This window comes from Thunnus maccoyii, chromosome 17, assembly GCF_910596095.1.
Source record: "Thunnus maccoyii chromosome 17, fThuMac1.1, whole genome shotgun sequence".
Taxonomy (NCBI): domain Eukaryota; kingdom Metazoa; phylum Chordata; class Actinopteri; order Scombriformes; family Scombridae; genus Thunnus; species Thunnus maccoyii.
The window spans coordinates 26,573,390-26,589,565 of NC_056549.1; the positions used below are offsets into that span (position 1 = coordinate 26,573,390).

Here is a 16,176-nt window from a genome sequence, read left to right on the forward strand (position 1 = left end):
CAAATTCTGATAGTGAAACGAGTCATTTCTTGGCGGTTGAGTGACACTCAAAACTTTTTATCCACTGTTTTACAGCTGCAACAGTAGCAATGGAGTAGGCTAAGGTGGAGCCTGATGTAAGCATGTGTTGACAGTGTTTTTGTATTTACTCTCACTGCCAGAAGGGGGAGACAAAAGTCCCACACTGCAACGTAAATTTCTGTTGTCAGTATCTCATAGTGCCAGTGACTTGGGCCACTTCCCTGCAACCCAGTGCTTGTGTAACCAGATGGAAGAACTTCATGCAGATTCTGCTAACAAAATTTTAATGTATAAATGAATTCAATAAAAACATTTTTCACTTGAGTCACAAACTTCAATTCTGCAAAATCAGTATATACATGTAGAATAGTATAGAACACTGTAACTTCATATAACATCAAAAAGACAAAACGTAGGAACCATAACATTTCATTGTTTTTTTGCATAAAATATTTCAAGCATTTATTGATGAACTGTCAGAAAAGATGCGATACCACTGTACACCAGCAGGTGTCAGCGTTTCCTTTAAGACAGTTTCTGCTGTTGGTACTGTAAACATGCTGCTTTAACTGAATGATGTTCCTGAGTGCAATTCCAGTCATATATACTGTTCACCTTGCACACTTTTCAACTCACATTCTGGGAAGATGTGGACCATAGATAGGAGAGAATCACTGCATCAGTATCACCTACTGACTTTCAAATACTTTTGTGTTTAGTGTCTGAACTCTGACACAAAATGTTCTCTCTAAGTGTCCTACGGTAGGCAAAACATACAGTACTGGGCTTGCATATCATTCTGGTTGTGATAACACTGGTAATGGGACGTTTAATTGAATCAGTTTTCACTGGCTGAACTGAGCTGACAGTAGACATCACCTCAGCAAATTGGGAGGTGTTGGAATCAGCGATTTTCATCTGCTGTGCAGCACAGTTTTGTAAGAAATTATGTTTATAAATGTTACATGAAAGAAATATACAAGTAAAAAAAAATACAAAAATATACACAAATTGTAATAGTTTGCCCCAGCTGGCCAGACTGTGTGGTCTGTGCTTTAGCATAGATTAACAAGACAAACATCCCAATAGAACAGTGTTTTCTTTGGGAGTGTATCATCTCACAGTACGCCTAAGACAGGTTGAGGAGGAGCATGTTTGCATTAGAGAGCTGCCCAGTGTGGATGTACTGTACATGCAGCACACTGATACAGTTACAACTTTCAAATCACAAACAAGCTTAAGTTTAGAAAAGAAACTTCTCAGCTTACAAAGGTGGAAAACAATACATTTGTAAGTCATGCTTCATAGTATGAACCGGTGTTGTTGGATATTCGCATGATTTTACCAAAAGGCAGCTTTACAAATGGTTCTGGTATGTGTCCATCTTTACATGACCGGTCTGAGTATATCACATGACCAAAGGTATGTGGACACATGACAGTTAAGCATGTCATTCCTAAACCATGTTCATTCATCTGCAGCTGTGACAGCCTCCACTCTTCTGGTTTCAGGCTTTCCACCAGTTCCTGGCTGCAGGGATTTGCTCCCAGCCACAAGAGCAGGTGTGTAGTTCAATACTGATGTTGGGTGATGAGGGTGGGAAGGCTAAGGAACAGTGTCCATAAAAATGTCCATTCAACTGCAATGTCCATAAAAATGTCCATTTTTTGTCCATAAAAATGTCCATTTTTATGGACATTGAAGACATTGTGATGTTGAAACAGGAAATGGCTTTCTACAAACTGTTGACACAAAGTTGGAAACACACTGTCTAAAATACTTCATTGTAGCATTTAAATTTGAACCAAGGAACCCAAACTATAAAAAACAGCACCAGAACAAAAGTACACAGAAGTTTGCGGACAGGAGTATCCATCACGGCGGTTTAAAATTTGCAAAATTTTGTAATTTCAAGTGTTGTGTAGGAAAGAATGTTACCTGAAATTCTTTTGATATGTGCAGAAGTACGAGTTACTGTTTCTACTGTTGCAGCAAATAGGTGCTTCAACTGTTAAAACAGGATGAAACTGTCTCCTTTAATTTGTTACTTCCATTAGGTCTTACACATCTGTCATGGCAGCCTAGTGTTTGTATTTGCCCCTTGAGGACTCATGTGTTTTACCTCCACAAGTGTTAGCAATACTTTAGCTGGGCCTTGTCATTTGCATGAATGTACAAACTAGGAGTATGCTTCATTTAACATCATAACATTAAAAATGAGTCATTTTATTCCACGCTCAGAGAACATAAGCTGAGGCTGATGTTCATCTCACTGGAACAACAATGAGATGCCATATAAAAACAAACTTGTACAAAAAATTGTAAAAAAAAAAATAATTAAAAAAAAATACTTACACTGCTGTATAAATGTTGGGTATCTGGGTATCTTGCAAAGATCCAGAAAAAAGTCTAATCTTGACTTCCACTGGAAGCAAAGACTTTTGCCTTTGGAATAGTCCTAAAAACACTGGAGACCACATCCTGACATGTGGCGGCTTACACTGGTGCTGCTGTTGTTCATCAGTCCATCCTGGTGCAGCCGACCACGTCTGTGTTCCGCAGAGAAGCGTCAAAGATAACTGTCTTCACGCCGCCCTCCTCCTCACTGACAAAAGACAGAGGGAAGCATTTTACTCCAAATCGCTTTAATACAGCTAGCTGTACAACTGACAAGTTTGGATGAAGACCAATACCGTTTAGTACTCAAACTTAACGTTCAACTTTTTTTAGATGGTACAGAAGATTCCACCCGGCTATGACAAAAATCAACATGTTTCAAGTATATTGTTGCTACTGACAAGACTCTACAGAAATGTTACTGGTTCAATATGTACTCAATCAGCAGATGTAGATTTTGGTGGGATGACACAGTCTGAAATCCAACATGCTACGGAACTGTAAAAACAGTGGTCCAGAAACAAGAGTCAAACCTGAGGGTTGATCCCTCCACGTCTTCGATGGTGTCAGGCAGAGGCTTATTGGCCGTTTCAGGCAGCAGCAGGGTGAGGGCAGAGCCCAGCAGGGGGCAAAGACCGCACAGAACCATGGGAGCATGCGGACTGATGCCCCTCAAGAGGTACATCATGGGAGCCAGGACACCACCAGTCCGAGCAAACATGGATCCTATACCGATTCCATTTTGTCTGCGAGGTAGAGGAGTGAGAGGACAAAGAGACATGACCATTACAGATTCTGCTGAGTGGGACTTGGGGGGAGGGGGGTTAGCAGAGGAGAATACAACTAGCTTGGGAGAGGGAGGGGTTGGGGATTGATGATCAGTACTTGAGGCCAGCTGATGGTTGATTTGAGGCCGATACAGATATTGATGGCTCAGACTTAACCCCCAAATCCCCCCAAAATTATGATAACAATGTATGGGGCAATGTGTGGGGCAATGCAACAAGCTGTAAACACTATATTGATATATTACCAGCTTGTTCTATTGTTATGGCAAACAAGTACATTCATTTGGAGTTGTTAATTGAAAGTCCAATATTCACTCACCTAGCATATTGTCATTTATTTTTAGTCATGTTCGTGCCCACCTGGTGAGTGTAAGTGCAATATTCACTCTCTTTTAGCTATGTTTTGGTCTCCACCAATTCCTGAGAAAAAATATCTGGTTCTTTAGCTGCTAAATGCTCCACTATCTTCACCAGCTAGTCTCTAACTGTGTCTGCTGATTGGTGCAGAGCCGGGAGTGTGAGCAGGTTTATCAAAGCTTTTTTTTACTGAAAACAGCTGCTGGAAATCAGGTAGATGAGAGCGGTGAGAATAAACCAAAACTAAAGCTGAAAGACACTAAAAAGCTTTGTAGAGTTGAGGGGAACTGTGGAGTTGGATGATAATTCATTTGATCTATTATTAATATAAAAATATTGATTATAGCAGCTTTAAAAATAAGGAATGCTGTTATTTGTATTAAACATGCACATTAATACAGTTGTCTTCTAGAAATGTGTGTGTATATTTCATTCTGAGAACAATAACATTAACACTGCTGCTCTGATGTGCCAACATCTGGTTTGTATCCTTTGCTCTGGCAAACGACATATGTAATATATCAGTTAAAAGGGACACAATTCAGAACTTTTTCCCTCACTTCTACTAAAGTTCCAACCGCCTCAAACTGCACGTTTAACAGCAGCTGTCACCTTTTGTCTGAGTTTATTAAGAAGACAGATGTGAGTTTCAATGACAAACACTCCATGATATATAGAGGGCTTTGAAAATAATAATTGTAACAAATTGCCAATAGTTATATGTTCCACAAAGTCCATTTGTACACTAGATAATAAGTAATAGACTGCTGCTTGTTGTGAATCAAGTGGCTTTTTTGGCCAACTCAATTACGACATAATCATAGCTGGCTTTATATCAAAATGACCACCACCCAGGATCATAAAACACTAAAAGCCGTACAACTGGTCCACAGGTTATTCAAGGACATCACCAGCCAGAATAAGTTGTGTTTTAGTAAAAGCTCCATCAAATCTGGCTCAGAGACTTTGTTGGAACTCACCTGATAACAGTGGGGAACACCTCAGCTGAGTAGACATAAATAATAGATAGAGAAGCTGTGATGCCAAACTTCCCAATCATGGCCAGGACTGTTTTGATGATGGACAGCTCTAGAGGAGAGGTCAAAGAGGGTCAGTGCACTGCTTCCAACACAGATTGAAAACACTGGGACAACAAGGAAGCTGCAGTCTGATGTTAGTTTCCCTGTTTGGTTTATTTTAACGGTCTATGGCATGCAGCAGTGGTACACATATGTTCACACCTTGGGGGATGAAGATGGTCAGCAGGCAGGCTGAGCCGCCCACCGCCAGGAAAGCTAGCTGGGAGATTTTGCGGGAGCGGTTGAGGGTGAACAGGGTAATGGTGCGTGCAGGCATCTCTACCAGGCCAAAGATCATCTGCGTCAGATAGATGTTCATGCCAAAGTCAGAAATGTTGAGCGACAGGCCGTAGTACACGAGCACGTTGACGAACCTGAGACAGATGGGAAAAGAAGGAAGATAAAATCAATTCAGTAGAAAAGTCAAATGTCCTATTGTCATTTTATCTGGTTACGAGACCATAGTTACTTGTACTATATAATATATATAATAACCATCATACTGTTCCTGTGTTGACAATTTGTAGAATTTATATGTGATTATAGCATTGCACAAATGATTCTGATGGCATAGGTTTGGTTTAGAAATAAAAAATTCCCAGTTGAAAATGAAACAAAATATCACGAAAATTCAACAATTCCACTGACCTGTATAATTTAATATATAATATTTATTTTTATTTATTTATTAGATAATTCAATATCTGCTCTGGTCGGCAGTTTGCTGTTCTGTTTTCCTCAGGTTGTGTAAACTTTGGTGTAAATACTTTTTCTTCAAGGAAAACTATTTTGTGTTGTTAATGTTTCCATAACCTCAGACTGAATTTTTATGACTACACTGGTGCAATGCAGCAGTGATTCAACTTTTACAGATGCCATGGCAGGAAAATTAGTTTTTCTATAGACTAGAGCTTGAAGAATAAATCAAGAATCACTTAAATTTGTGGTTTGCAGGGAAGCTTGTACATATAGAAAGACACATTTAGGAATTAAAAATATGTTTAAATATCTGTCTCAATATTAATTAGAGCTTAAATCATCCGGCAAGGTTTTTCCAACTGAAATGCCTTACCTACCTCAAAAATCAGGTCAGAATTTCAGTTTGTCTAATACTTCGCTTTGCAGTATTTTGCATATAGTGATAATTTGCACGCTAGCAAATGATAGCATGCTAATGGTAGCATACTTCAACCTGCAATAACTGATTGTTTGGTCACTTGCCAAACAAAAACAACAACTTGTGAACACAAAATTGACACCTTTTAAGTTGAACTTGTAAGCAGAGAGTTGCTTATTTCACCAACATTACAGAGTTACAAGCAACATTATCATTCATTTGGAGTCGTGTTTCTAATATTCACTCTCTTTTAGCTGTTTTTGCTCTCTACCAACTCCTGAGGGAAATATCTGCTCTTTAGCTGCTAAAAGCTCCACTATGTTCACCAGCTAGTCTACAGTTTGTTGCTGAGCAGGTAGTGTACAGTGGCTTTTTAGAGTTTTTATTCTGAAAACAGCTGCATGCTGCGGCCAAAAACAACGCTGTGAGAGGCCTGAGAGTGAACCAAAACAGTTTAGTTATATCCGGACAGATAAACAATGAGCTGAAACTTGCTATAAAGCTCCGTAAAACCGAGAGGAGCTGCAGAGTCACTGGCAAGTCTCTGTAGATTCATCACTCCACATTACACGCTGTCATTTAATACATTATTATAAAAAATATGGATATATAGCCGCATTAAAATAAGATGGCGAATGTGGGAATGATTACCTGCTAAACCTGCTAATTGTTAGCATGCTACCATGTTTACATGTATTGCACTTTGACTGCTAAGGATTAAAAAAAAGCCTTGGACCTAAAAGTTGATCCATCTTACAGTTTGGTTTTCTTAATAATGAACATTACAGCATAGCTGTAAAGCTGTAGTCTTGTTTCACTGACACACTTTCAGTAGATACTGTACTGTGTCTTTAAAAGTCAAGTTGTTGGGTTGACATTTCATGGGCGATTAATCTCTGAAATCTTATCATCATCATCATCACTACCTGCATCTCAGACACAAAACCCTTCACAATACTTCTACTCTCATTCCCAAATCATAGCTTTACATGATATCTGTCTCGCAGAAGCAGCATAAATCTTGTCAGCATATCTACCATACATGTATTTCATTAACCAGCACCAGCGGAAAAATGCTTATTGCACTGAACAGATGACAAAAGTTATGACAGGCTAAACAAAATGTACAAAAGAGATGTTTGGACTGAACTTAATTTTAACCTATTGCCAGAATCCATTGTTTTCTTTGGACAGGCTGTTCACATATCTTTTCAGTGTGGCCAATAACCCAAATCAGCTCCTGGTTTGTCCATTAAATTTGATATGAGTGTTCCAGTTGAAGCTGCATTGCCACAAATTAAGTGAAAAATACTGTTTATCAAGTGTATGAGCACATAAAACATGACCCAAATCTCTTTTACCTGCAGTCTGAATGCAGCCTTACTCCCTGCAAAACCAAACCACACTCAAGTCTAAATCACATTTCTCTGCAAAGCATTAAGATCAGTGATCAGATTACAGTAGTAGTAACCTCGTGCATTATGTTACACTTAAATGGGTGGCATCTTATATTGACTTCCTCAAACCTATGTTGCGTGCATTAATTATAGGTCGTTTAGTCGTTTGAAATTCTATTTTTGTAGTCACACAGTATAACTAGGGCTTGGGGTGCGGTGATGCACGTCACAAGAGGGAAGTAACTGTTTAAAGACCTGAAACCCAGATTTTTCAGTGGTTTCTGTGTGCCAGGAAAACCGGTTTTGCTACGTTCCTACACTCCTGTTATTACGATACGTTTAAAATGTACAATCTCATTGTACAAAATGATGACAGCTTATAAGTGGGCCTTTAATGATAGCAGCTGCTGTGCTACTGCAATGGCTCTTTTTAAACAAACACTTTGGTCCAGATCAGAATTTGCATTACAAAGTCTTATTCCTTTGCTTTGAATTGTAACTGACAAAACTTTGCACTGCCTTGGTCAGCAAACCACCACAGTTTGGTTTCTTTGCAGAGTGTGTGTTTTAAAACAGACAAACTTACAAGTGAGATGTTCTTATCAACATATTTTTCTGTTTGTGGTCAGACAACTGAACAAGAACAAAATAGAACCTCCTGCACTGAGACAATGAACTGAATCAGTCAAATTATTGTTTAAAGATTCTGAAGTTATGTGACAAAACAAACATAATGATGACACTTGCACTGTGGGGTGTTCTGTGGAAATTTTTCATCCTGACATAACTGCCCAACTGTGTCCGCACAAACTTAAGTCTTCATTTTTCAAAAGCTCAGTTTTCATTATCTACATGAAACCACAAGGCTGTTTTTTCCATTTATTTGCTGTGAAGAACATTTTTGAAACGCTATATTTTTGGTATGTTAAAATGCTGGTTTAGCATGGATGAAAGGCCAAAAAACAACTGTGTGACCAAACTGTGGCCAGCTTAGTGTGCATGTACTCTTCAGGAAATCTTAAACTGATATAAAGAGAGAGAGAATGTTCTGCTAATACTCACCAGAGATAAAAAACAATCAAAGACTGCCTCCTCATGTTTGGGGTTCGAACGAGGTCTATGCATGAGTGTTTTTCCTTCACTTTCTCTTCAATTTTATAGACCTAGTGAAACAGTGAGTGAGACAGTGAGTAAGGAGTTAGGGCTATAAAGAGAACAAAACATAGTACTGTTTAAGTAGTTTGCATGTTTAAATGATAGTGAGTGATCAAAACATTTATGCAAAGTAATAAAGGTTGCTTCTGCAGAGCAATGGCGGTGGAGTATCTGTCACACTCACTGCAGCTACTCTACAACAGCAGGAACTATTCAGTGTTGAGCAATGATAAACAATGTTGTCATCTGCAAATCATAATTTTGATACCTGATTAAAAAATTGAGTCATTTATCAAATAAAATTGCTAAATATGTTCCGGTTATATCTTCACAAATCCTACATTCAAAATATAGACTTATCAATGATGAACATTTTTTTGCAGCTGTACCTGACACATCTCCAGATCTTTGGTGAGGGGCTTCCCATTCATCTGTGCTGCTTTCTGGATCAGTTCCCACGCTTCCTCCTTCCTGTCACTGGCCATCAACCAGCGGGCTGACTTTGGCAACACCCTGAACATGTGCAGACAAATTGCTCAGGTGACCTACATACTAACATCTGTACGTGACTCCTGTGCTGCAGGGAGAAACTGTCATAGGACAGGTGTAACAAATGGCATTTGAGAACAGTGGAACATTCATGGAACATAGCCGTTATGCAAGCTATCAGTTATGTTTGACAGGTAAAGATGATATATAGCGAAAGACAAACGGATATATTCCTCGAAGTGGCCAAAAGTAGGTCAGTGTATTGTTCTGTACTGCTGCATTAAAAGTATGAAAGGAATTTAGCACCAACTATGCATGAAACTGATCATCTGCTACAGATTTGTTTTCAATCACTGGGAGTGTAAATGGATCTCCTTTATCAAAAACTCACACAGTCTGTTTTTGAATTTTTATGATACTGGTAAAGTAATTTTAGAAACTCTCGGTACACACTCCATCAGATCTGGGTCACTCTGCTGCCCACTCACCAGATGTAGAAGATGAAGAGGAAACCAGGGACTGAGATAGCCAGCTGTAGTTTACGCCAGTCTCTTATGAGGTAAGCCACTCCAGCCAGCATAATGTAGCCAAAGCCAAAGAAGTAGTCAGTAATGATACCAGCCAGCATCCGCTGCTTAGATCCTGTCCACTCTGTGCCTGAATGAGGCACACAAATTACACAGCATAATGTACAAACAATTACTATGTTAGAAACTAGATGTATAATGTAGAGTATTAGATAAACAACTAATATACACTTTTAGACATTAAAACATTTTACAGTGTTGTAAAAGTGGTAAAATTGATTATTTTGTTCAATATTAAAATCATGATTAGGATCTTTTGGAACAAATTAGTGTTACAGCACGTAAAGAGGACTCCTAACATTCATACTTTTCTTAATAATAGTATGTAGACATTTTTAAAGGATCAGTTAAACCAGTTTAGAGAAAATTGCCCACTCCTCCCTCCAGGCATCTAGCCATGCAGATGCCAGTTAATTTTGCTTCAGTTTTGAGATATTTGCTGCTGAGACTTCTCCTTACACTCCAATACAATGGAGGTGGATAGAGTTTTCTTCTTAATGTAAACTGTATTTGATTATCCTGAGTACCTGAGCATTGTTTACATATATGTATGTATTGAGTTTTTCTAACTACTACTTGGACTGTGGTGGAAGTAAATATGTGATAGGTGGATATCTCAAATCTTGTCACATAAAACTGAAACTATATTTTTTCTTTATTTGGGTGAATGGACCCTTTAAATTAAAAGTAACATTAGGCTGGTTCTCTTAATGCACAACAGCAATAGTGCACTGATCTGAAGTTAAATGACTTTTGATATTAAAAGTTGTGATCATGATTATTGTAGGAGAATATTATTGTGAAACCCTACAATGTCATTTAGGATCTGTAATAAAATAAATGTTTTTTTATTTGTGTTTTCAGATGGAATCTTATTGTTTCACAGTCACCTGCACAAATGTATATTGTTTCCAATTCTATGTTTTACCACTGAACTGAAATGAACCTTTTGATAACTAATGCCAACTGAAGATATGGAAACAAATATCACCCTGATTAAAGATGGTGTTAACTTTTTTGATAGAGCACTGACCTAGAACAAAGGCATTCATGATGACACCAGAGATGGATGTTCCAACCATAAAGCGAAGAGCCGTGTAGATGTAAAAATTTGGGGCAAAAGCAGCACCAACCCCAAAGACCACCTGGATAGCCAAGCTAACAAGAATGATGATCCTGCGGCCGTACCTGGAACGACAACAATCCATTTACTGCTTATGCAATTACTACAGAGAACTGATTTGTGTTGTGAAGATATGAGCTGAAACAAAATGTGAACCAATGAGGCTCACACTTACAAAATTACATTAGTTAAAACACTTCCATTTCTATTGCTAATTGGGAAAAAGCAATCTCATTGACCCAAGACTGAGATATAAAACATTCACAAAGAGCTAATTAAAACTGTAAAGATAACCTTTATTTACACTGATATATGACACATCAAACAGTTAGAGCATATCTAAAGAGGACAGACCTAAAGTGCAAGGGGTTATGTCCTCCTTTCAACAGTGCTGTGAAGATGGATTGATCTTATCACACTTACTTATCAGCTAAGCTCCCAAACACAACAGCCCCAACAAGGAGGCCAAACATGTAGATGGAGGAGCCCAAGTTGTTCAGGCCGGCATTGTCACAAACCAGGTCCCACTGAAAGCAATAGAAATAGGAACTTTAGGAGAAAACATTTCTACTTTGGGAAGTCAACCTGCTCTCTGACTGTGAGAATTCTAGTTAGTTCAGCATCTGCTATCTGCCTAAAAATAGTTGGGCAAAAGTCACAAGACCCAAGGATGTCTGTCCGAGTGAGATAACTTCACAACTACTGGCTAGATTGCTAATTTTGGCATGTATATTTATAGTCCCCAGAGGATGACTGCTAATGATTTTTGTGACCCCATCTGAAATTTTCTTTAGTGCCAGGTCAGGCCCAATTTCCACCTTGAGATACCTTTGGCCCAGGACAAGATATCTCAAAAACACTTTTCTGGATCTTCATGAACTTTTCTGTGGACATTTCTGTCACACCATCAACAGGCCATCATTTCCATTTTCACATTAGAGGTATCAAAATGTAGCGGACTGATTACAGACCACATTCATGCTCCCCAGTGGATGAACCATTTCCACAGTCCTTGAACACCACCTTCAGATAAGATAAATCATAAGATAATGTGCAGGTTGACATGAAATTTGATGAGCACATTCTTGCATAAAAGGAGATTAACCCTTTTGATTTTAATGAAAGTTCCAGCTTATTTTAACCTGATGTATTTCCCATAAATGTGGTGGTTATGGTTCTATGTGTCAGGGTAACATTCCTCTCTCCAGCTCCATTATTGAGATCCCGAAGATTCAGATTGAGATTTGGGTGAACGACGCCTTGCATATTGAAGACGTTATCAGGGCAATCTCCATCAGCCTCCTAGTGCTTTAGAAATAAACATGATTTTTACATGAATCACTTCAAAAGTTGGTTTGTCAGTCTGAGTGAAAGTAAACACAGGAACTAGCCGCCTTTAGCAGCATTATGGCTAACTGCATATAGAACTATATCCAGGGCATATTCATCTGCGCACACCGGTTTGTTTAAATGTATGAGGCTGACTTTCACAGCAGTTAAACTGTAAGGAAACTAAAAAAACTAAAAAAAAAAGTGCAATGACAGATCATCCCATGGACTTTTATGAGGACAATCATGAGTGATTTCACTTCGAGTGGCCGACCGTATTTATTTGAGCCAGCGTACACAGAGAGGAGATAAAACAACTGAAAGAAGAAAAATGATGAATGGAGGCAGAAGGGCAACAGGACCGTCAGCAAAGTCGATGGACAATAACAGTTACCTTAGAGAAACTGCTGGTGTTCCTGTAGTCGCTGCTCTCCTGAAGAGTGAAGAGGAAACTTTTTCTGCAGTTGGATCTATTGCTGCCAGACTAGGAACATCTAGAAGTGTCCACTGTCCACAGATGAGGGTAATCCTTCTGTGTAACTACTATACATGGATTTACAAACTTTTGAAGCGATTCATGTAAAAATCATGTTTATTTCCAAAGCAGTAGGAGGCTGATGGAAGTTCACCCAAATAACTATCATTATAATATAACCACAAGGCCTTGTTTGCCTGAATCTCAATCTGAATCTCCAGATCTCAATAACAGAGATGGAGAGAGCAAATTTACCCTGACACATAAAGCCACAACTGCTCCATTTATGGAAAATACATCAGGTTCACATAAACCTGAATTTTCCTTTAAGCTCCAGTATTGGTAAGGCTCTAGGAATAAAAAAAATCATCATTTTGTTCTGTCATGTTGTGTGGTGTAAGGAACATCACAGCCTTTACTTCTCCTAGGCCTTTGGAATTTTAGTATGGTTTTTTATAAAAAGCACATGTCACGGCTCCAGCCTTTGTCCTTGATGTTTTCTTGTGTTGGAGATCCATCTACAGTACAACTATGGGCCTTTCATATTCTCCACTGCTGGAACGTTACAGAGCCCCAGGCATCTTCCCATTAAGTTCCACAGTAGAGAAACTGGCCAACTTTAAGACTTCTCTAAATCAACTGCAGATCTCCTGCCTGCTGGTTTCTGCGGTGACTGCAGCTGACCCATCACGTGTCACATGTGACATTGCTTCATCTAATTACATCATCTCAGTCATGTAACTGCCCTTGCTGCCCTTAGTTCATGTGTTACTAAACCTGGCAGGGTGGCAGGGTGTGTGGGAAGGCCTAGAGGATGCCTACACCCCAGGAGTCCATCTCTCAACACTAATCCTGTGTAACCCTGTCTCAGATATCACCGGATGCCAGCGTAATATAACTGCAAAGCCCCTCCACATTCCTTAGCTGCATGGAGTCCTCATGTTAAACACATCAGGTGAAAATGTAGATATTCACTGCATTCAAAATGTGAACTGGGGGTCTGTCAGCGAGCCTGTTAGTTCACTTACCTCAGTTACTGTGGTGCTTTGGAAGGTCTCTGTGCTGTACACCCAGCCCCCCTGGCAGCTCCCAGAGGGGTGTCCATCGCCAAGGGCTACAGCATCGCTGTGGTTCAAGGAGGCTGTGCAGGACAGCTCAGGCCACCCGCCGGGGGCAGACACAAGGCTGAAGTTGAAGTTTGAGGAGGCTGAAGCGCCCGTTGAGGGCCTTGTGGAGCAGCGTACATGAGGAGGAACAGCCCCAGTGAAGACAGAGATCAGCATGTGGAATGCCAGAAAGATCTGGGGTAGACAGATCCATACATACAAGACCTTCTGGAACTTCCCAAACCCTCCAATAAGACAGAGAATTTCATCAAAATTCATTTCTCTGGGTCTTTAAGGAGGCTCCCTAAAAATGTGCTGCTCTGTAATGTATAAGGTCTGATTCAGAGGGTCCAACAGTGTTGCCAAAGATGCACAAACTGATGAAAGTAAATGTCTTCAGATAAAAGACTGAAATGAGTGTCTGTGCCAGGCTGATGATTAACAGGTAGAGAAAGCGTCCTCATTCAGATGGAGTCACACCTGTCTTGTGCTCCGGTCTGAGAGCAACCTGTGTATCTGTAGTGAACCGTGGAGCTGTGTGAGGGTGATTTAACCTCGCTGTGATGGGAGTGAACTAAAGCAGGGAGGGAGGTGTTTGCTCTCGGTGGGAGGAGCTGATGTTTGATGATGTCTGAGCCGCTGCTTTTGTCTCTTTCCCCTCCTCCTCTCCTTCCTAAGTTTCATAACAAGCATTTATCTTAAGTAACCTATTTTGACATTTTACCAAGAGTTTGTGGCTATATCTCACTTGAGACAAACAGGCGTCAGTCAATGAAATTTAACGGACTGCAGTAAAAAGGGCGTGCCAAAATCCCCTCACACTGAGAAACTTCTCATGTTTACAAAGCTTTTGAGGAAATGCAAAAGGTATCATATGGCCTTTGTATTTTTCCTTGTATTTCAGTTGTCAGACTTGTTCAATTGTTCTCAGTGGGACATTAATACCGCCTAAAAGAAATGCACATTCCAACTGGTATTAACTAATTCATCTACCATGGGATGCAATGTGGAGGCGGGAGCGTCTAAGCTTATAACACAAAAGAGGCAGCATGGAGGGATTAAGGCTGCCCTGGGCACCCCATACTTACTCCCATCATCACTAGCTCCCATACCTCTGCCTTATCAAGTCATCTCTTGGCTTGTGCTGCTGTTACATACATACTTTGAGCATGAGAGTGATTCTTTCTCCAGGTGAGAATCGCACTACTACGTCAGACATCACTATTAAAACCATTCACAAAACAGGAACAGGGCTCCTGGGGGTAATCTGAGAGGACTGGCGTTTGGCATTCTTTTATGAGGTGTGGGGTTCCAGTTTTGTTCAAGTCTCATACTGTGAAGGGTCAAAACAACAGGTCCTATTCAAGGGCTTAATGTATATTGCTAACACAACAACACAACAGGAAAGAACTGTGTTGCTCACGAATAAGTTGCAGAGGGACAAAAAGTAGAATATATTACAACATAGATCCTAATTGAAATATATGCTTAAAGAATAAGAAAGGATAAGTCTGGTGATATTTTCCTTATTATCAACAAATCCCAAAAGACTAAAACCAACAATAAAATGATGAATAATAGGAAGAAGTATTGTCTGTGTATCAAAGCCTGATATATCTTATTACTCAGTGCCACAGAGCTCAATTGTTGTCCAAAAACTATTAAAAAACACATCAATGAGTCACACTGTTGCACTGGGTGACATGTTCCTTCATTACCATGAACACACACACTGTAGTTTTATTGGCTTGACTGGCCATGGACCAGCCCTATAACTGCAGTTGTCTGTGAGTGAGTGAGTGATGAAGTTACGCCATTGGTCGGCCGGCATGTGTTGGAGTTTCACCATTGACCGTTGCTCTTTCAAAATGAATCAGCGTGAGAAAAAAAAGTGGAGGACACCAGTGCAATGCAGCGTGACTGTGTTTACTGCTCTGAGCTCTGACGTTCTCAGCGGTGTTTAATGCAGAGAAGTCGGCTATACTCCTGTTTAAACAGACTAATACCAGCGCCTCTTCTACTGTCCAGTGTGATCACTGTCAGCAGGAGAGATGTTCTGTGGTGCGTGCGGAACTATGTGTTTGAACTAATACCAGGACGCAAGGTTTTTATTTCTCTGTTTTCACATCACAAATGATGAGCATTAAAAAAACGAGTCTTGCAGGTAAAACATGCAACTCATGTAGCTGTTATATCAGTTTAGTGTGGCAACTGCTCTGCAGGTGCGCTTGATTTGACTGTAACTGTGGTAACTGGGTGGAGATAAACCTTGCGAATTTGCACCCAAAATGTCATCAAACCTTTCATTTACAATATTCACCACAGCGTCCATGATCATTAACCGGGAAGGAGGCAGAAAAAAGGCAAATAGAGACATGAAGGAGAGCACACAGTTAAAGCACCACAAATAACCATCACTCTGACAAAACACTCAATACAGAGTGAAACATGAGAGACGTCCACAGAGTGAAACAGATGAAAGAGCGGGGGGAGTTAACAGATAATTACGATATTTAGCCTATAATCAGCATTAAAATAAGTTCTCTTTCAAATCAAACATCCCAAGATATGAGTGGAAAGTATTGTTCTTGCAACTGCATTTATAAACTTTTTTGAACCAAGTATAGCCTAACCATGTCATGTGATGCTACTTCAGTACACTTTATCAGCATATATTACTGGAACCACTACAGAAAGAACAGTTAATATCCAGGAATTCACATTATAGACACTAACACTGACTATTCCTGTAACAA

At 39.7% G+C, this 16,176-nt stretch overlaps 1 protein-coding gene and 1 long non-coding RNA gene across 3 annotated transcripts; one reads left to right on the forward strand and one right to left on the reverse strand.

The window, feature by feature from the left end:
- Positions 1-288: 288 nt before the first annotated feature.
- Positions 289-14,932, reverse strand: si:dkey-119m7.4 (uncharacterized protein LOC560629 homolog). The gene is made up of 10 exons (XM_042390405.1): positions 13,343-14,932; positions 10,934-11,037; positions 10,421-10,575; positions 9,289-9,457; positions 8,701-8,824; positions 8,219-8,319; positions 4,805-5,016; positions 4,544-4,652; positions 2,952-3,164; positions 289-2,626 (listed from the first exon to the last, which is right to left on the reverse strand). The coding sequence occupies exons 1-10, from the start codon at positions 13,697-13,699 to the stop codon at positions 2,542-2,544; spliced, it is 1,629 nt and encodes a 542-aa protein (XP_042246339.1). The 5' UTR covers positions 13,700-14,932; the 3' UTR covers positions 289-2,541.
- On the forward strand, positions 8,733-10,497 carry LOC121882282. 2 transcript variants are annotated; one of them, XR_006092064.1, is made up of 3 exons: positions 8,733-8,851; positions 9,262-9,359; positions 10,412-10,497. It is a non-coding gene; the product is annotated as an uncharacterized LOC121882282 (long non-coding RNA). The 2 variants fall into 2 exon arrangements; XR_006092065.1 differs by lacking the exon at positions 10,412-10,497 and adding an exon at positions 10,252-10,338.
- Positions 14,933-16,176: the final 1,244 nt, after the last annotated feature.

What these genes read in the sequence shown, in the direction of transcription:
- si:dkey-119m7.4 (XM_042390405.1), bottom strand. Translation starts at nt 13,699, where the DNA reads ATGAATTTTGATGAAATTCTCTGTCTTATTGGAGGGTTTGGGAAGTTC. An exon ending in AAGATCTGGAGATGTGTCAG is followed by an intron (nt 8,320 to 8,700) that starts GTACAGCTGCAA and finishes CTGTTTCACTAG; the next exon opens with GTCTATAAAATTGAAGAGAA. An exon ending in GACCATCTTCATCCCCCAAG is followed by an intron (nt 4,653 to 4,804) that starts GTGTGAACATAT and finishes CCTCTCCTCTAG; the next exon opens with AGCTGTCCATCATCAAAACA.